This window comes from Xenopus laevis, chromosome 7S, assembly GCF_017654675.1.
Source record: "Xenopus laevis strain J_2021 chromosome 7S, Xenopus_laevis_v10.1, whole genome shotgun sequence".
Classification (NCBI taxonomy): Eukaryota; Metazoa; Chordata; class Amphibia; order Anura; family Pipidae; genus Xenopus; species Xenopus laevis.
The window spans coordinates 55386891-55407843 of record NC_054384.1 but is presented as its reverse complement, the minus strand read 5'-3'; the positions used below and the strand labels follow the sequence as shown (position 1 = coordinate 55407843).

Here is a 20953-nt window from a genome sequence, read left to right as displayed (position 1 = left end):
AGAGTGTTGTGTACATGAAGTCACGTGAACGGACATTGCAGAAGTGATGTCACACGACGTGCATGTGTGACGTCACTTCCAGCAACCAGCCTGGCCCCCTACCCGCCCCCCAAAACCTGCACAGGCCATCGGGTCTCTTAATAAAAATACGCTCCTGGCTGGGAGCTTTAGAAACCCTGGAGCTACCACCTGGTTTGGGGGGGGTGATAGTTCCAGAATTCTCTTATGTCAATAGGCACAGCAGAAGGGGACACATGGGACATAACTAGTTTGCAATAGATCCTTAGCATGCAGCTCAGATTTAAAAGCAAACTGTTATGACCCATGTGCCCCTCTCAAGTCACTTATTGGTTAGTGCCCCTCAGTGGAAACCAAGAGAGTTGGCTATTATGTTAGAAATCCAGTCACTCCAGCCTTTATAGATTACATTTTTGGCTAACTAACTCAATTGAAAACATTTTTTATTTTACACAGCCTATCTATTTACCCAGTTTTTATTTTTATACTGAACAATTATTTTAAATTACCCCTTAGATGTTAATGGCATATTATGCATACTATTATTTCTGTTTAATTGCTGCTATAGCTTGTACTTGTTATAGCTATTCAGTGTAATAACTGTATGTGGTACACTGCTGCAGCCTTTAATTAATGTGATCTGTGGTGTGGTGTGACACAGCATAACTCCTGTTGCAGCATGGCTTCTCTCATTTAGTTTTACAAAAGGTGGATATGATCAACATGTGCAAAAATACACAAACAATAGAATACTTATTATCTACACATGGAATTCCCTACTCACCACCACTATGATAATGAATGTGTTGGTACCTTTTATAAAATAAGTACATATATTGTTATGGTCACCTCTTGTTTGGTTATTGGTTATACTATATGCTATTCTGTATGTTAAATGTATACATTAATTTAATGTACAGCGGTGCAGACGATATTGGTGCTTAAAAATACATTAATAATTATAATAATTATAATTATTATCAAACATACATAGTAGCTATCCCATAACCATTATCTCTTGGCAATGCGGGGCAGGCTCAGACTGGCAATCTGTGGGCTCTAACATATGCCAGAGGGGCTGCTGTTCCTTGCCATTGACAGTCAGTATTTATTGGGCTGGTGGGGGTTGTTGGGTGTCTGTTTACCTGAAATGCTAGGGCATGTTTTGATTCTCAGTCCAGACCTGATGTGGGGGAATCAGAGCAGCTTTTGTCTATGACTAAGCTCTCATGTTTAGGTACAAAGTGTGCAAGGCTTTTTCCCCCTATGAGATTTAATTTCTAAGAGGTATTTTTTGCATTCATCAGGATATGCTCCAGTATGCAGTCTGCTTACCTGAGATTCTGATGCATTAGAGCAGCCTGACAAACTACTTCTCTAAGAGCCAATGAAATATTATTTCTATAGAACAGTGAATAGACTCCAATATATATATATTTTTAAGGGGGTTGTTCACTTTCAAACATTTTTTCTCAGTTCAGTTTTTTCAGATTGTTCACTGGAAATAAAGACTTTTCCCAATAACTTTCTATTTTCTATTTGTGACCTTTTTTCTATTATTGAAGTGTAAAGCTGCTCTGGGGAAATTGATACATTTAAGTTGATACATTTGTTATCTTTGTCCCTGCTGAGCGGAATCCCTGAGTTTCATTAAAGGCAGCTGTTTGGGTCAGGCCACACAGGGCGTTTTGGGGAGATTTGGTCGTCTGCGCTAATCACACGCAGTGATTCGTTCGGGCGACATCGGAAAACGAACCACTACGTGTGATTAGCGCCAGCGTTTTTTTTTTCATTTTAGCCGGCGCATATTCAGGGAAGGCGTTTGGGGAGATTGGTGGCCACAAAAATGAGGCGATTAGTCGCCAGGCGACCAAATCTCCCCAAAACGCCATGAGTGGAATTACCCTTAATAATGATACAATAGTTGCTCATATTCCACAGATACTGCTGAGAAATGTATCCGCTAATTGTATCAATTAAATGCGTGTAAAAGTCTGTTTAGCAGTTAGCATCAGTGTGACGTCCCAAAAACTGTTACAAAGTGCAGCTGGAGTTATTCCATAAATCGCAGAGTTGATGTATCTATGCTCTTATTTAGAGAGACGTTCAGACGAGTAACCCTACTGAGACTTTGGTGGCGGGAGGGGCGCCATTCATTAAATCACATTTCTTTAGGATCCGCTAGCTAAAGGACCAATCACTTTGAGGGGAGTGGTTTCCATCCACTGTCGGCTTATGAACCTGATAGGAAGCCGCTATCCGAAGAAACGTTGCTGCCTCTTTTTCCCATCCGCTAGAAAAAGCTCATCGGCCAAGATGGCGGAACGGAGTGTTCAACTACTGTTGTTACTCATGCAGGGTGAGTGACGGAACTGAGGGAATTGCTCCCATTTAGCGGGGAGGAAATGTAACTAGGCGTGTTTCTGTGTGGAGCAGCAGCATTGTGGGAGATTGGTAATGAGGTGCAGAGATTGCGGGGGTATTCAGCCTCATAGACGGACATCCTTCTAGAGACCGCTAACAATGGGAATGCTCGTAGCATGGGAGCCACAACCACTGTCTGTGCCACAGAGCTGATTTTCTTTTGTGAGGAGCAGTTCCCCCTTTTTTCAGTTGGGCAGACTGTGACGTGCTCGGACTGAGTGCAAGTTCGCTGGTGTGTGGGCATTGTGCAACAGGGCAGCAACAGTACCAATGTGTTATGCCATCCGGGTAGGGTTGAGGCGGGCTTATGTCTGTGCCACGATCTGGATAACTGGACTGGTTGTGTCGGCTCCAACCCATAGAGTTATTAACCACTGAGAGTAGTGAGAGGAAGCGTGATTGTTTATTACTTCTTTGTCTGTAGCTTTAACCTGTGGCTTTAACTCCCAGCGCCCTTCTATAGTACTCCGCTCACAAATACTTTTAACAATCGCTTCATTTAAGTATCATTTTTAGTTTTAAAACAAAATTTGTAATACATTGACTCGTGTGTTGTGAATGTGTGTGAAAGTAAGAGGAAACATTTAAAGGGGTGCTTCACCTTTTAGTATATTCTAGAATGGCCAATTACAAGCAACTTTTCATTTGCTCTTCCTTATTTATTTTTTTTATAGTTTATTTGCCACCTTCTGACTCTTTCCAACTTTCAAATGGTGTTCACTGACCCCATCAAATACTCTGTAAGGCTACAGAATTATTATTGCTTATAACTATATCCTATTCTCTTATTCAAATCAGGGTTTGGTTGCTAGGGTAATTTGGACCCTAGCAACCAGGTTGCTTACTGGAGCAAAGCGGAGAGCTGCCAAATAACTCAAAAGCCACAAATAATTAAAAATGAAAACCAACCAATTTCAAATTGCCTAATCACTCTGTACATCGTACTGACCTTTTTACTTAACTGAAAAGCTGAACAACCCTTTCATGAGAGGTTTTATAATTTTTTGAAGTTACATTTATTGACGCACTTTTTTTGTTCGTGGATGTTATACAACTTTGTTGTGATGCTGTTTTTCTGCTGATGCTGATTAGTGTCCCTTGTGTACAGTGGTTTACTAGGCAATGTATTGTTTTTTTTCAGGCAGTTTGCTTAGCATATTTAACAGTATCTAATAAAGTAAGAGTAAGCCATCAAACAGTTTGGTAGGGGTCACCTTAAGCCCTTTAAAATACATATTAAATACATCTATTTCATGTGTGTAAAATAATAATTGAGAATAAATCTAAGTCTTAGGTGCTGAAGCTGAGCCCCAGACAAGTAAATTATTGTTTTCTGTAGCACTTCAGCTAAAAAAAAATATCTTGCATCATTCACTTCTGGCATGGAAGTTGAATCAGAGTTGTATTCTCTGAAACTGTATCTGCCTTCAGTAGATGCCTTTGTGCAGTTGTATTTGATTTTCCTGTGTGAGTAGTTTGCATAAAAGTGTGTTACATATCTTATGGGAATTGTCATTCCATACATTATCCTACCCTGTTTATTTGAAATCCATTACAGCATTATTAACATTATTATACAAAAAAATGAATAGTAACTTCTTATTAACTACATAACAAGATCCTATAAAGGGCATTTATAATGGTGTGTTAAATTCCCCAAACCACCTTTAAAGGGGTGGTTCACCTTTAAGTTAACTTTTAGTATGTTATCAAATGTCCAATTCTAAGCGACTTTTTAGATGTTCTTCATTATTTGTTTTTATTGTTCATTATTTGCCTTCTACTTCTGACACTTTGCATCTTTCAAATGGGGGTCACTGACCCCATCTTAAAACCAAATGTTCTTTAAGGCTGTAAATGTATTGCGATTGCTTCTTTTTATTACTCATCATTCTGTTCAGGCTTCTCCTATTCATATGTCAGTCTCTTATTCAAATCAATGCATGGTTGCTAGGGTAGTTTGGACCCTAACAACCAGATTCCTGAAACTGCAAACTGAAGTGCTGCTGAATAAAAAGCTAAATAACGCAAAAACCACAAATAATAAAAAAACAATTGCAAATTGTCTCAGAATATCACTACCTAACCTACACCATATTATAAGTTAACTCAAAGGCGAACAACTCCTTTAAGTAAATTATTTTGAGTTCATGCCTTTCTCCCACTCTTCTGTTTTCCCTGTTTTATTCCTCCAGTGTTTTGTCTAGTTCTACCCACTAACATTACTGAACAATTATGTATCGTGCACTTGCTGAACATTCTGAAGAACTTCTTTAATATAGGCCAGGGATGCCCAAATGGTAGATCGGTAGACCTCAAGACACTGTCAACACCTTGGGGCAGATTTATCAAGGGTCGAAATGAATTCGAGGGAATTTACCAAGTAAAAAAATTCGAAATTCAAAGTAATTTTTTGGATACTTCGACCATCGAATAGGATACTACGACTTCGAATTTACTTTGACTTTGATTCGAAGTAAAAATCGTTGGACTATTCATAATTGAAGTACTGTCTCTTTAAAAAATTTCGACTTCAATACTTTGCCAACTTAAACCTGCCGAAGTGCTATGTTAGCCTATGGGGACCTACCAGAGCATATTTCTAAGTTTTTGGGTTTCGAAGGAAAATCGTACGATAGAATCGTACGATTCGAAGTACAAATCCTCAGACTTCGAATGTTGGAGGATTCTATTCGATGGTCGAATATCGAAGTATTTCTTACTTCGAAATTCGACCCTTGATAAATCTGCCCCCTTATGTCTTATTCTTTTTATTCAGATATTTATTCTGTTAAGGTTACATAAGAAATAGTTGTTTCTTAAATATATAATTAAATTATGTATAGCAATATAACTTTTCCCATAAATCAATATAATATTTAAGTAATCTTTTCCATGGAACAAAATGCTAGCAAAGCTTTTATGGATGTAGATCATAACGCGACAACATCACCAAAAGTAGACCCCGCATTTGTAAAGTATGGGCACTCCTGCTATAGGCAGGACAAAGGACTGACTTATTTTACCTCCAGCTGCTTAGTATTTAATCTGTTTTCCTATATGAGATGGGCTGGCTGACCAATTGTATGACTTTTTTTTTTTTCTTCTGTATTAGAGCATGTGTATGTATTTTGATGTTAAAGGAAAACGATACCCCCAAAATGAATACTTAAGCAACAGATAGTATATATCATATTAAGTGACATTAATTTTTTTTAGCAAACTGGAATATATATTTAAGTAAATATTGCCCTTTTACATCTCTTGCCTTGAACCACCATTTCGTGATGGTCTGCGTGCTGCCTCAGAGACCTGACCAGAAATACTACAACTCTTAACTGTAAGGGTAAGGACACACTGGACGATTTGTCGCCAACGTTTTTAAAAAGCAAATCGCGGCGACATATCGCTCGTTTTGTCTCTGAACAAAAACAAATGAAAGACGCCAGCTCCTGTGCCCACAGCGCGTTTGTGAATCGCCTGTAGCTCCAAAACGCACTGAGACCCTTTTCCGAGCGATTTATCAGAAATCGCATGTACTTAGAAAAGCACTGAAATCTCCTAGACATGCACACACATAAAGATAAGTAGCAGCAATTGTATTCAAATTACAATGCGAACGCAATGACGCAAGAACATAAAGACGCCAGGTTACAGCGGGAAGCACAAACCGTTTCCGGTTTGGGTGGAGCACGTACCGCACAGAGTAATGGGATACAAATCGCTCTGTGCCAATAGTCGCTGTGAATCGTCTGTTCAAAAAAGACGATCTTCTTGTCACCGCAATTTACTTTTTTAAAACGTTGGCGACAAATCGTCCAGTATGTCCTTACCCTAACAGGAAGAAGTGTTAAGGCAAAAGAACTCTGTCTGTTAATTGGCTCATGTGCCCTAAGAAGTAAAGTTTGTTTGTGTGCACAGTGAATCGTACGATCCCAGGAGGTGGCCCTTATTTTCTAAAATGGCCACTTTCTATTTATGATTGGCACATACTACTAGAAAAGCATATTATTATGAAAATGGTTTATTTACATGAAGCAGGGTTTTACATATGAGCTGTTTTATGCAATATCTTTTTATCAAGACCTATATTGTTTGGGGAGTATAGTTTTCCTTTAAAAAAACAGGATTCTTGGATATAAATTTAGAAACTGGGCAGCACTACTTTTGTATTTGATGGTGTGTGTAATGTTCTTTCGAAATAAAAAAGTGGCATAATAAAATTATTTGTCTTTTTTTCATCAAGAAGTAATGTTTGAAGAGCATGACTTCTGCACTGGAATAAAGCTTGTGATTGCAGCTTTTTCACAAATGTGCAATATCATCTTTACTCACATTTCATTTGTTTTTGGAATTGTAGAAGCTGTGAAATTGGATAGCTTCTGACGGATTTAGCAGCCATGGAAAAAAGGCTTCTTGTGTTTTCTTATTTTTGGCTCTTGTGCCATATTGCTAAACTGTTTATACATCGGTTGTATTGGATGCTCAAAGTGTTGGAATCTTTTTGGCTTTCCATAGAAAAGCTGTTTGGTGTAATAACATCATTAAGAGATGTAATCTGTGCAATTATTATGGTAAAACAAAATGTATATTTCAGGTTTAAGATGCAAGGGTTTTATCACTCTGATTGCATCATCATAATCATAGTGGCATTGTCAAAATACACAATAGAGAATATATCACTATAACTGATGAAATAACATTACTTGTAGTTGTTTTTGTACAGTGGCAGTAATCCAGCACAGCTGGAGAGATGACTTCCATACTCCCTTTTGTAATCAGTCAATGCTGCATTGCTTTTATATAATAATGATGAATCTTGAATTCGTTAAAAGTCAAATACATAATTTGTATGTCTGCATACCTGGTCAAGATATCACATCTGAAGTATCTGTTTTACAGAGTATACTGTACATATTTAGGTGGTGGAGAAGTTCAAGCAATGATCATATTCACTGCACTTTGAGTAATGATTTTGTAGTACGGCTGGTAATACTAGTAAAAAAAAAAAAAAAAAAAAAAAAGAGAGAAAAAAACACAGCGACTAGAAAGATGTTACTGGTTTTAATATCAGTCTCTAATATAAACAGTGTTATTAAAAGAAATTGCTGCAACAGTAGCTTCCCACATGAATTTTGAAACAACTTTTATGGTCTTCTACAGCTTTCAAAAACTTTTTTTTTAATTGTTTTCAGATTATTCACCAGAAATAGACGTTTTTCAATTGCTTTCCATTTTTTATAATTTTTCCAAAATTGAAGTGTAAATTAAACGTTCCTGTCTCTGGTGTTTGTCTGGCAGCTCAGATTCTGAACTGTTACATTTAATTGTAACAATTCTAATTTGATACATTTCTCAACTGCATCTGTGGAATATAAGCAACTATTTTATCAATTTTAACAGCTGCCTTAAATGAAACTCGGGTATTCTGCTCAGCCGGCACAAACAAAAGAAATGTCAAGAAAAATCAACTTAATTTAAAACAATTTACAGAGTCGGCGACCCCCCTCATAGAGCTGTTTCATAGAGCTGAACATTTAAGATTCATTATTAGAAAAATTCTTGCAAATAGAAAGCAACTGAACAAAGTTTTGGAAGGTGAACAACCCTTTTAAGTTTGCAATACAGTGTATTGATAAAAAACATTTAAAAATATTCCTGTACATGTATGTTGAGCCAATGATGCCAACTAATAGCATTGTACTGTGAATGTTGTTCAGTCTGTGGATCAGCTGTATCTGAAAATACAATTTTGAAAGTTAAAATGATATTCCAAGATTTCAGGCTTGCTATACAAACAATTAATTAATTGAAAGGCAGCATAAAGCTGGCCATAGACTCAATGATTTGATCGTACGAATCTCGGGTTTGTACGATTTTCGGCCCGTGAGTGTAGTGTCCCACATTTTTCGAGAGATGGAGATCGGTCGTTCAGTTGATCTACAGCAGTGGTCCCCAACCTTTTTTACCCGTGAGCCACATTCAAAAATAAAAAGAGTTGGAGAGCAACACAGGCATGCAAAATGTTCCTGAGGTGCCCAATAAGGGCTGTGATTGGCTATTTGGTGACCCCTATGTGGACTGGCAGACTGCAGAGGCTCTGTTTGGCAGAACACCTGGTTTTTATGCAACCAAAAGTTGACTCCAAGCCAGGAATTCAAAAATAAGAACCTGCTTTGAGGCCACTGGGAGCAACATCCAGGGGGTTGGGGAGCAACATGTTGCTCGCGAGCTACTGGTTGGGGATCACTGATCTACAGGTTAGAAAATTTCTGTCTGCTACCGATATCTCTGCATGTATTGCTGATCTGACAATATCTTTGGGAGACCAGCTTTTGTCGGACATAACTTTTGTACGATTGTTGTCAGGGGCAGAATATCATCTGATCTGTTCTTTTACTACTTTATTTGATCTGAATGGTTAGTGGCAGGTCAGGAGATGGCACTGAATGATCGTTCATCCGATATTAAGGTAAATACACGGCTATGGCCATCTTAATTCTGAATGGCCCCTTGTACTGTATCTGTCAGATCTGTTGATTATCTAGGGGTTGGCTCATATATGGTCTTCTTTAGTCTTGGATGTACCACTACTGATCTTAATCTAATTGAGTCGATATTGCAGGTAGCCTGATAGATTGTATTATTAATATAATTAATTTATTTTGGAACTGATTGCTAGTAAATGAAATATTTGTTCATAGGCAGAACTTTCATGTAACCCTCTGTAATTGTAGACTTTTATAGTATCATACTAATAATTACCTAAGGTCTGGCATGACAGAGTTAAAAACTGAGCTTTATGTTCTAGCCAGGTAAGAGGGTGCCAGGAATGTGCTGGCAGTGTTAAAATCCAGCCATAGTCATCGTTAGGACTGAACAATGCTCCGATTTCTTCCTGCAAGCATTGTAGTCTTTAATTGCATAAATGTTTGTTCATTCATTTGCACAAGGGATGTTTTAGTGAGGCGGGGGGGGGGGGAGCAGGATGCATCTTCAGCTGGGTTGATGATGGGAAAAACAGGGATTTTAAAAATAAACAGACATTCAAATAATAGAGGAAGTGAACTGATGCAGGACACAATAGGTTAGGTCAAAGGTGCCAATTAGGTTCTGAAACAGATGGGGTAATGCAGAATTTAATATATTTTTAATGTTCTTTCAGTTTAAATATTTAGTACGGTAATGAAACTCCTAGCACACTATATGTATATAATCTATAATAATCGGAATTAATTGGTTATTTCTTTCTTAAACATAGTGTATTTAAGACTGTATATAATAAACACTTGGCTAAAATGAGGGGACCTATAACTTGAACACACTGCTAATGCTGGTCATAGTAAAAAAAGTGAGGTTTTGAAGTGTGGTAGTTTTTTAGCTACATTAAACACATATGATGCCTTAGTGGGCCAATACTGATTCACCCATGTGTAATAAATGGGCACGAAGTTTGCCCAGGTGAGGTAACCCATAGCAACTAATCAGAATGTAGTTTCTACTGGTTATTTGTACAGGCATGAGATCCTTTACCTGGAAATCTATTATTCAGAAAGCTCTGAATTCTGGAAAGGCCATCTCCCATAGACTCCATTTTATCCAAAATTTTAAAAATGATTCCTTTCTCTCTGTAATCATACCACCCAACTGTCCTGTTTTTCATGGGACAGTCCATGCAACTCACAGTCTCAGATTGTTACTGAAATGTCCCGACTTTATCTTTGATCTCCTGCACTGAACAGCTAGAAAAGTTTCTAAAACTTAATTAGCTTTTGTCAGAAAGACCAGAATACTCAGCAGGTGCACTTTGATGCTTTTTTAGATAAGCAAACAAGCAATAAGATAAGCAATTTTAGACAATTTTAGATAAGCAAGTCTCTTGGGGAAACTTTGACTGCCAGCTTAAAGGGCAATTCACATTCATCAGCGAAACTGTAATAACACAGAAATGTGTTCAAACTTTTATAACCTGCCAAATTTTGTAACATGTTAATTAGGGGGTGGGGCCACAAAAAATGGGCATGGTGAAAAAAAATCTTCGCCGTCAATCTTTTTGTCCCTCTTTCTTTCCAAAATTTTGGGAGTTATGCTGTAAAAATAAAACAGTAACTTGTACTTGTTCCAAACTAAAATATAATTAAAACCACCCTATTGGGTTTATTTAATGTTTTCATGATTTTTTTTTTTTTTTTTTTTTTTTTTTTAAGTAGACTTAAGGTATGAAGATCCAAATTATGGAAAGATCCCTTGTTCGCAAAACCCCAGGTCCTGAGCATTCTGAATAACAGGTCCCATACCTGTATAAAACCAAGGATATTTTATTATATATTATGGATTAGTATCAGCCCACTCAGACTTAAAAAGAGAAATTATTGATTGAGGTGCTGCAAGTTGTCCATCCATACTACAATTTGATTGATTGGACCACAAGATATACTGCAATTTGTCCTCCTCTGTTTCTGATCTCAAAGCGTTCCCATCAGTAGTACCCACACAGACTTCTGTTTCTCATATACTGAATGTTGTAATTCTTTGTTTTTTTCTTCACCCCGAGACAACAAATTTCCTAGTTGTCTTTTAAAGCAGATTTTATTTTAGTCTATAAACTTTTTTCAGAGAATGTAACTGTGAGGAGGGTGGTGTATTCCTAGTTTTTGGATCCAAATTAGTTTAATATTTAAACAGTGAGTGAAATCAAAGGTAATGGATATTTATATATCTTTATTCAAAGTTGTCTTATTAATTAATTTTTAGCTACACTCAATTATATAACAGATGTATTTTTCATCACCAAGCCTTGGGTGTCTCAGCTGGCACACACCTGTTGCCCAACAGATTGTGTATGTTGTGTAGGGCAGCTGACAATCTCTTCACACCAGCTGCCCATTGGTGGCTCTTGCCTCTCATGTTTAAAAAAGCCCTTTGCTATCCTTGATCAGAACAGACTTTGGAATATGTCAGAGATTCAAGGCAGGTGATTGAAGTTGACTGGTTCTTTGAGCTCCAGGGAACTTGCTTGATTTCATGTGTGCAGGGGTAGCTGAAGTACATTTACTTTCCTGGAAATTACAGTGTACGTATAGTTCTATTTTTGTCAGAAAAGATTAGACCTATGTATATACAGGGCATCTGCAATTGTAGGGCTTGGGGCTGGAACTAAACGATGCGTCTTCATCAGATCTGACGCGCTGAGAGGAAACTGATGCAACGAAAATAAGGTAATTATTAGAAATGTAGGACCTTGTCGCTGCGTGCATCCTACACGACACATTGCGTCTTCATCAGATAGTCGTGTAGGATGCACAGAGAAACAAGTTCCGGCATTTCTATTACAGCTCGTCGGATCTGATGAAGACGCATACTATATATCTATAGTATACATTAATCAGTTGTTTTTATTCCAGTAGAGTGTATCTCTGTGCAAAAGATTTTTTTTTTTTTTTTCCACATTCATAAAAATGAGACGTCCTCCATGTAGGAAAGGAAGCCAGATCTCTCCAAGCAGGAAATTAACCAATGTAAACACTGGCCATGATCTGCAATTGCTTATGTTAATTGACTTGAGAATATAAAAATGCTCCAAATTATATAGAATATAATGTTGTGGGGCATTCTCTGGCACCTGAAAATGTAATATTTTATAAAAACATACAAATATATGTAGGAAACCTGCATCAAAACAGCCATTTTCAGCTGATTGGAACTTTCTTTTTTTTTCATGTACTTGATGCTTGCACAGGTATGGGACCTGTTACCCAGAATGCTCAGGACCTGGGGCTTTCTGGACAACATCTTTCTGTAATCTGGATCTTCATACCTTAAAGAGATACAGACACCAGAATTTAAACTTTTTTTTTTTTACAACTGTCATAATAATCTCTTTGAAAGCTACTTATAACTTTGCCATAAAGTATTTGCACAATGCTTTAACATTACCTATCTGATGCCCCATGTTCCTGTATGAGGGGGCTGCCATATTTGTGCAGCAGGAGTCCGTTAGCATTAGAAACTTTGATAGGCTGACATGGGACAGTCAGGTTGCCAAAACAGTCAGGTTTAAAAACTTCAACTAACATTAACTTACAAAAACAAACCACTCAGCAAATTAATGTACCGTACTTTTTTTAGTGTCGGTATCACTTTAAGTCTACTAGAAAATCATGTAAACCTTAAATTAACTCAGTAGGTTGTTTCTTCTTCCAATAACGTACCTCCTAACATTTTAAAAAATAGAATGAGGGAGACAAACTTTTGTCGTCCTATACAAAACATGCGTGGCCATGCCCATTTTGTGGCCACACACCCTAAATACCACACAGGTTATGGAAAGTTTTAACACATTTCTGGGGGTTTTAGGGTTCAGGTTTTATGTGTTATAACAGTTTTGCTAATGAAGGTGAATTGCCCTTTAAGCTGCAAGTCACAGTTTCCCCAGGAGACCTGCTTAAAGGGATACTGTCATGGGAAAAAAAAAAATTTTCAAAATGAATCAGTTAATAGTGCTGCTCCAGCAGAATTCTGCACTGAAATCCATTTCTCAAAAGAGCAAACAGATTTTTTTATATTCAATTTTGAAATCTGACATGGGGCTAGACATTTTGTCAATTCCTCAGCTGCCCCAAGTCATGTGACCTGTGCTCTGCTAAACTTCAATCACTCTTTACTGCTGTACTGCAAGTTGGAGTGATATCACTTTCCCCCCAGCAGCCAAACAAAAGAACAATGGGAAGGTAACCAGATAACAGCTCCCTAACACAAGATAACAGCTGCCTGGTAGATCTAAGAACAACACTCAATAGTAAAAACCCATGTCCCACTGGGACACATTCAGTTACATTGAGAAGGAAAAACAGCAGCCTGCCAGAAAGCATTTCTCTCCTGAAGTGCAGGCCCAAGTCACATGACATGGGGCAGCTGGGAAATTGACAAAATGTCTAGCCCCATGTCAGATTTCAAAATTTAATATAAAAAAATCTGTTTGCTCTTTTGAGAAATGGATTTCAGTGCAGAATTCTGCTGGAGCAGCACTATTAACTGATTCATTTTGAAAAAAAAATTTTTTCCCATGACAGTATCCCTTTAACTTAAATTGTTACAATTGTTTCTTTGATTATCTTAAATTGTTACAAATGTATCCAAGTGCACCTGCCATTCTGGGTTCTCTGCCTAAATCCTTGGTTTTAGAAACTTTGTATCTTTTTTCTGGCTGTTCATTGCAGGAGATCAAAAAGAAAGTTGGGACATTTCAGTTGGGTTAAGCTGTCAAATTTGAGACTGTCCCGTCGAACAGGACAATTGGGAAGTATGCAATAAGGATTAATTATATATCAGTTTGAATCATGTACAATGTACTGTTTATCACAAAGAAATAAGGAAATCATTTTTAAAAAGTTGGATTGTTTGGATAAAATGGAGTCTGAGAGACAACCTTTCAATAATTTGGAGCTTTCGGGATAACGGGATTCCGGATTACTGATCCCATACCTGTACATGCTTTCAGGCAGGAAACTACTGCTGGGGCTCTACCTGATATGAGCCATTTTTCCATGATATCCTACCATTCATTTTCAGATTACACTATTTTCTCCCCTTCTTCTCTATTTTGCATTATAAGGTAAATAATAGTTGCATACCCTTTTAAAGTAATGTTTTTTTTAGTGGCATATTCCACCTTCATTTTACTTTTTCAAATCTGGTTGTTTCTCTCTGACAATTTTGCAATATATATAACTGACTCATTGAATACAATAATTATATATTTATAATTTTATGTAATAATGTAATTTCACTGATTAAGGAAAAACATGTAAAGAAATGTGCAAGTGGCCCACCCCATGTGATCTTATTGTAATCGTACTTTTTGCTGTGAGGGCTATGGCAGGGAGAATACTTTGTTGCCTGTGTTTAATCTTTACCAAGATTAATGTTATCATGCCTTGTGAGGCAATTTTGTGATACTACTCAATGCATATGTGATTTACATTAAAACCAGTACAAATATAACTTTAAATACATATAGGGATATGTCTACTTTAAAGTAGATCATATGGGGAGGTCAACCGTGGATATAGCTTGGTTAAACTTGCCATCATTTGAGTAGATCTGTGGCCTAAATAGTCATTATAGATGGATGCTGGGAGGACATACTGTTACGTACTCCCTAATATATAATTTGCATGAATATATTTTTTTTCAAGTAAGAATGTGAATCATCACAAGACTTGATTTACAAGTTTCAGCTAAGGATCAAACCAAGAAAAAAAAAACAATAATTAATTTGCAAGAAAAACAGATTTTCAAAAATAGAACAAACAGATTAGCTTTTCTGAGAAAGTGCTTCTGGCAGTTGCTACGGAAACTATTTAAAGGAATTGTTCAGTGTAAAAATAAAAACTGGGCAAAAAGGCTGTGCAAAATAAAAAAATGTTTTCAGTATAGTTAGTTAGCCAAAAATGTATTTATAAAGGCTGGAGTGCTTGGATGTCTAACATAATAGCCAGAACCCAACTTCCAACTTATTGGTTACTGACTGATTGCAAAAGGAATCATTGACATTTGTTTTCCTGTCCAATATATTTTACAGTTAGAATTGTATCTTGAATTCTTACAATATCTACTTACCATACAATGATTGTGCATTTAATTGTTAAAGGAGACTAATGTGAAAATGACAATTGTACTAGAAGCTTTAGCATACTGAATTCTATAATTAATAATATAATTAAAAATTCTGAACTGTTTCTGAAATAATCATGTCTTACTTTACTATCCCCCTTTCAGCAACCAGTCTCTCTTTGTTCTTTCTTCATGCAGAAGTTGGGTGTAGGTGGTGTTTTCTGGCACAAATCCTGCATGTAGAGAGAGAGGATTTCTAGTGATTTTTGAAGTGATATCTTCTAGGCAAAACAACCTCCCTCCCATCAAAGGTTGTACAGATATGGGATCCGTTATCCGGAAACCCGTTATCCAGAAAATACAGAAAGGCTGTCTCCCATAGACTCCATTTTATCCATGGAAGGAAACCAGCCTATTGGGTTTATTTAATGTCTATATGATTTTCTAATAGACTTAGGGGCACATTTACTTAGCTCGAGTGAAGGAATAGAATAAAAAATACTTCGAATTTCGAACGTTTTTTTGGCTACTTCGACCATCGAATTGGCTACTTCGACTACGACTTCGAATCAAACGATTCGAGCTAAAAATCGTTTGACTATTCGACCATTCGATAGTCGAAGTACTGTCTCTTTAAAAAAAAACTTCGACCACCTACTTCGCCACCTAAAACCTACCGAGCATCAATGTTAGCCTATGGGGAAGGTCCCCATAGGCTTTCTAGCCAATTTCTGATCGAAGGAAAATCGTTCGATCGATGGATTAAATTCCTTTGAATCGTTCGATCGAACGATAATTCCATAGATCGTTCAATCAAACGAATATCGCTAAATCCTTCAACTTCAATATTCGAAGTCGAAGGATTTAACTTCGACCCTAAGTAAATGTGCCCCTTAAAGGAGAAGGAAAGCTACGGAGGCATTTTATTGCCAATAGATTAGCTGCAATAGTGCAAGCTAGAATGCTATATTTATTCTGTAGAATGTTTTACCATACCTGAGTAAAAAGCTCTAGAAACCCTCTGTTTGTTTAGGATAGGAGCTGCAGTATTAATGTGGTGTGACATCACTTCCTGCCTGAGTCTCTCCCTGCTCTGGGCTCAGATTACAGTAGAGAAGGGAGGTGTGGGGGGAGAGGAGCAAACTGAGCATGCTCACGCCCAGGGCAATGAGGTTTAAGCTGAAGGCAGGAAGTCTGATACAGAAGCCCATGAGTACACAATAGAAGGAAAGAAATGAAGTGTTTCTTTTGACAGGGGACTCAGAGCAACATTACTTTGGGGATTTACTGGTATATTTAGATGGACCTTTCTGATAAGGCTTACTTAGTTTTAACCTTTCCTTCTCCTTTAAGGTATGAGGATCCAAATTACGGAAAGATCCGTTATCTGGAAAACCCCAGGTCCCCAGCATTCAGATAATAGGTCCAATACCTGTATTAGACCTATCTGTGATTCAAAATCAGACTCCCAACTCCATTATCATTTTTGTGGACGTTCACCTTGTAGGGGTTGTTTTTTTTTTGGGTACGTGCCTACAGGTTTTGAGGTTATATATTTTTGTATCAAACTTTGAAGTCCAACAAGTTTCCTATGGTATTGTGCTTTGTAATATCTCTAATGGACTGTTTAGTTCTAGGTATTCAAAAACTAATAAAGCAAGTCCAAAAGCCTGGTTTACTTCAATTCAGAACCCAGAGTGTTAATTTGAATGCGTACAAGCAAGTTGTGATGATTTTAATTCAAAGTTAGGCAGTAGAGATTGTTATTCTGTAGTTTTATTTGCATTTTGTTATAATGGTTTTGTCTTTCAGGTATTAAAAGACTTGCCACTTAGATTTCAGTGCTAAGCACTTAGGGTTGCCTCCTGGCTGGTAGTTAAATAGTCTGACCATCAAAAATTATGCTTGATGCCAATGTTATGTACAGAGTTATAGAGAAAACTTGTAATTGGTTTTTATTTTCACTATTTGTGATTTTTGAGTTATTTAGCTTTTTATTCAGCAGCTCTCCAGTTTGCAATTTCAGCCATCTGATTGCTAGGGTCCAACTTACTCAGCAACCATGCATTGAATTGAATAAGAGGCTGGAATATGAATAGGAGAGGGCCAGAATAAAAAGATGAGTAATAAAAAGTAGCAAGAACAATGCATTTGTAGCATTAGGGTGATGTTACATGGGGCTTTCTTTTTTTGTGGTGTCGAGTGTAAATATGCCAGTGAAACCACATGCGCATGATAATGTGTGTTTTTCAGCCTGTAGTTTTCTTTTCCCAACATGCATTTCTGTTTTTTCTCATTCCCCTCGGAAGAATTTAATTAAACTTCTGTGAAAAAAAGCCAAGCATAAAAGCAATTAACATGCAAAATGTAGCTGGACTGATCGTCAATACGCAGTGTAATTACATCACCAGCAGACAATGCTGCAAATATGTATATGTGCATTTGGCCACCATATTGAAAATACGTGGAGTATTTCAGCGAAGTGTATTTCCAAACCTGCACATCCCATAGAGTTCAATAATAATGGCGTTTCCTTGGCATATTGGCTTTTCCGCTGAAAAACACTAATACTGGCGTCTTGTGGCAGATGTTGGCTCACAAATGCCTAGTGGAAATTGCTATAGCGCGTACTCCATTATTTTCAGTAGGTCTTCATTTTGCACATATTTGTGTTTGACTGTGCCTTGCTACAAATTCAGTGCCAACCATGACAGTGCCTAGAAGGAGTTTGTTTCTTTCCATATCTGCTTGGGTTTCTCTCAGTGTTGTGCGGTCTGCCAGGCTCCAGAAGCATACAGGGTAGTTGGCTCCTTGTTAAACTGACAATGTTAATGATGAAGAGTCTCTGTTATCCTTTATTTAAACAGTGCGGAGACGTCATGCAGCATTTTACAATGACCTGCAACATTGTTCTGGAACTCTTTATTTCCAAATTTCTTTGTCAGGAAGCTTTCGCTCTTATTCAAAATGTGACTAATATTTCCTATGCTTGTATAATGGAACCTAATTTCCTTGATATGACTTCAGTTCCTTCTGGTTGCTCATGCACTCCACATCCTTTTTAATCTTTCAGTGTCTTGTGGGGTGCAGGATTTTCACTTGTCATTCTGCCTGGCAGGATTTATAGACCTGTTTCTGTCAGTGACAAACTTATGCTAGGGGGCATAAGCAGGCAAACGAGCAATACGCAATGTATGCAAACCAAACAAACATTATAGCCATGTCATAGGACTATAAATTTTGTATTGTGTGTCCTTTATTTCATTTATTCCCTTATTGTTTTTTTTATGATTTTATGTACGACATTTTTACCTCCTGCAAATTCAAAGCATATTATAAGTGGGTGGGAAAACTCTTCACATGATTTCACTTGTGCACTAACACTATATTAAATTTCAAAAATTTTTACACAGCCTGATCATACAGGTTAAAAGGAAACCATGATAGTATCGTAGGGACCAGACAGCTTGTAAATGCCGCGTGTATGTACCATTAATGAACACTGTAAGCTTAATTTACATCCGTCAATGCAGTCATATAAAATGTACGCATATTAGTATTGTATTTTTCCAATAATAGTACTTGCACCCAAATTAGCCTGTACTCTGATGAAGAGTGCACCAATTGATGCTCAGAGTTTTGGAATTATCATCACTGAATAAAGCTTACCCTGGAGAACCTTCAAACAATAGTATTGTTTATTTCGATATACACAACATGTTTCGAGTCCAAGGACTCTTCATCAAGCACCTGATGAAGAGTCCTTGGACTCGAAACATGTTGTGTATATCGAAATAAACAATACTATTGTTTGAAGGTTCTCCAGGGTAAGCTTTATTCATTGATCTATGAGATTTCCTGACTTGGCGGAGTCAGGCACCCTGTCTGAGAGCTGATACGAATTGATACAAACGCTGCAAGGATATCACCTAAAGCATTGTGACTATTTGAATTATCATCACTGTATATGGCTGCAATTGTAGGATTCCCACACTAGGTATGCTTCACTATACACTACAGACTAGTGCCAAGTTGCACACACTTCTACATATGTCTGGGGCCCATCTGTCTGTTTGATATAGTGTTCAACTTGAATCTGTTCAGCTGTGTGCAAATACTACCGAGTACCAGCAGCCAAAGTCTTCCACAGAACACTTGGATTTGTGTTCAGAAACAGATGGAGGACTACAGAATAGACATTTCTGGGGTTTCAGACGCCATCCAAACAACTTCAGCACTAATAAAATAAGCAAGCAAAAAGTGTGGCCAGTATTTCATGGAGCTGCCTCCAGCCACAGCAGAATTATGTACTGTGTAATCACTTTTGGAGCTAAAAATAAAAGCTTACTGCAAAATGTATGCTATATGCTGTTGCAGAATTTGACTGATGCATGCTGCCAAAGGGCTCTTAAAAATGGCCATTTTTCAAATGCATGCTGAGTGCAAAAAAAATGAAAATATTGCATTTAAATGCATGGATTTTTTAACGCATCTGAGTGTGTTTTCTTCCTTTCCAAAGTGACCTTTTATTCTATTGGTAACTGAACATGCATCAATCACAAGAAATGCTAGTGGAGTAAAACCATGCTGAATATAATGGAATCCAGAATCAAATGAAACGCCAATACCTTTGATGCATCCTCTCAACCCCATGGTCACTATTTCCTGCCTCTCTGTTATGTTATGGAGTGTACTGCATACCTCAGCATGTCCCTCTCTACCGGTGAGCCCATTCATCAGGAATAGGAAATTATATAGAGGATTTACAAGATTGCTGGTCTGTTACTTTTATCCGGTCTGTGTTTTTTTTAAACAATACAGTAGTTTATATAGAGTGCACACTGTAACAACCGATTGTAAAATAGCAGAACCTTTAAACACAGCGGTTTAAAGGAACAGTAACACCAAAATATGTGTTTTAAAGTAATGAAAATATCATGTGTTGCCCTGCATTGGTAAAACAGATCTATTTGCTTCAGAATCAGAAACACTACTATAGTTCATATCAACAAGCTGCTGTGTAGCAATGGCGGAAATTGAAAAAAGTCTTTATGGCACAGGTTAATAGTGGATAACAGATAACACCATTATGTTCTACAGAGCTTATCTGCTATCTGCTGTAACCCTAGCCGTTTCTCCTTTGAATGGCTACCCACTAGTGATGTGCGGGCCGACCCGATACCCACAGGACCTGCGGGTTCGGGTCGAACCTCACACTGCTCCTCGCGGGTGGTGGGCGGGTTGAGCTTTTCTCCTGCTCTCCCCACCCGCCACCTTCAAATGCCGACTTCCGGGTTCCGGTTTTATAGTCTTGCGTCTGCTCGCCCCGCCCTTTTGTGACGTCAATGGCAGGGCAGGTCTATAAAAAGAAGTGTGGGCTGGTTAGGGTCGGGTGCTGCTCAGGAAAACCCTGACCCGCACATCACTACTACCCACATTGCTACACAGCAGCATATTTATATAAACCATAGTAGTGTTTCTCAAGCAAGCGCAGCAGCAGGGCAACACTGCATTCACTGAATTCAGTCACCAAAGAGTCCTATGGGCATTTAAAGGCAGCAGGCCACAGGCCTTTAAGTCTTTGCTTTGTTGGGAGTCTTGCTCACAAAGTTTACTGATATGTATTTTTTAATGGTTTGCCTTTAGTTCCTTTTTCTGTAGGAGAGAGTTGCTTGCAGTATGCCAGCGTTCTGTGATTGTGTACTTGTTGCTTGTGTTGATGGTATGGCAGCAGATGGCAGCACTCCTATTTATTGTTATGTTTTTCTCTGTTTTGATCTCATATAATTAGTTTGCCAGGAACTGGCTGCTTATCTTAAATTGTTACAATTGCTTCTTTGCTTATCTTAAATTGTTACATATATATAGAAGGGCTGTGGCACACACTTGCTGAAGC

The 20953-nt window shown here is 37.7% G+C and overlaps 1 protein-coding gene across 1 annotated transcript in view; it reads left to right on the top strand.

Annotated features, from left to right (window-relative positions):
- Positions 1-2236: 2236 nt before the first annotated feature.
- The window catches only part of jam3.S (junctional adhesion molecule 3 S homeolog), a 44614-nt gene continuing 25897 nt past the window's right edge, over positions 2237-20953 (top strand). The window contains exon 1 of the mRNA XM_018227682.2: positions 2237-2377. Coding sequence (XP_018083171.1) covers positions 2254-2377 — 124 coding nt within the window. The 5' untranslated portion in view covers positions 2237-2253. The remainder of the gene's footprint in view (positions 2378-20953) is intronic.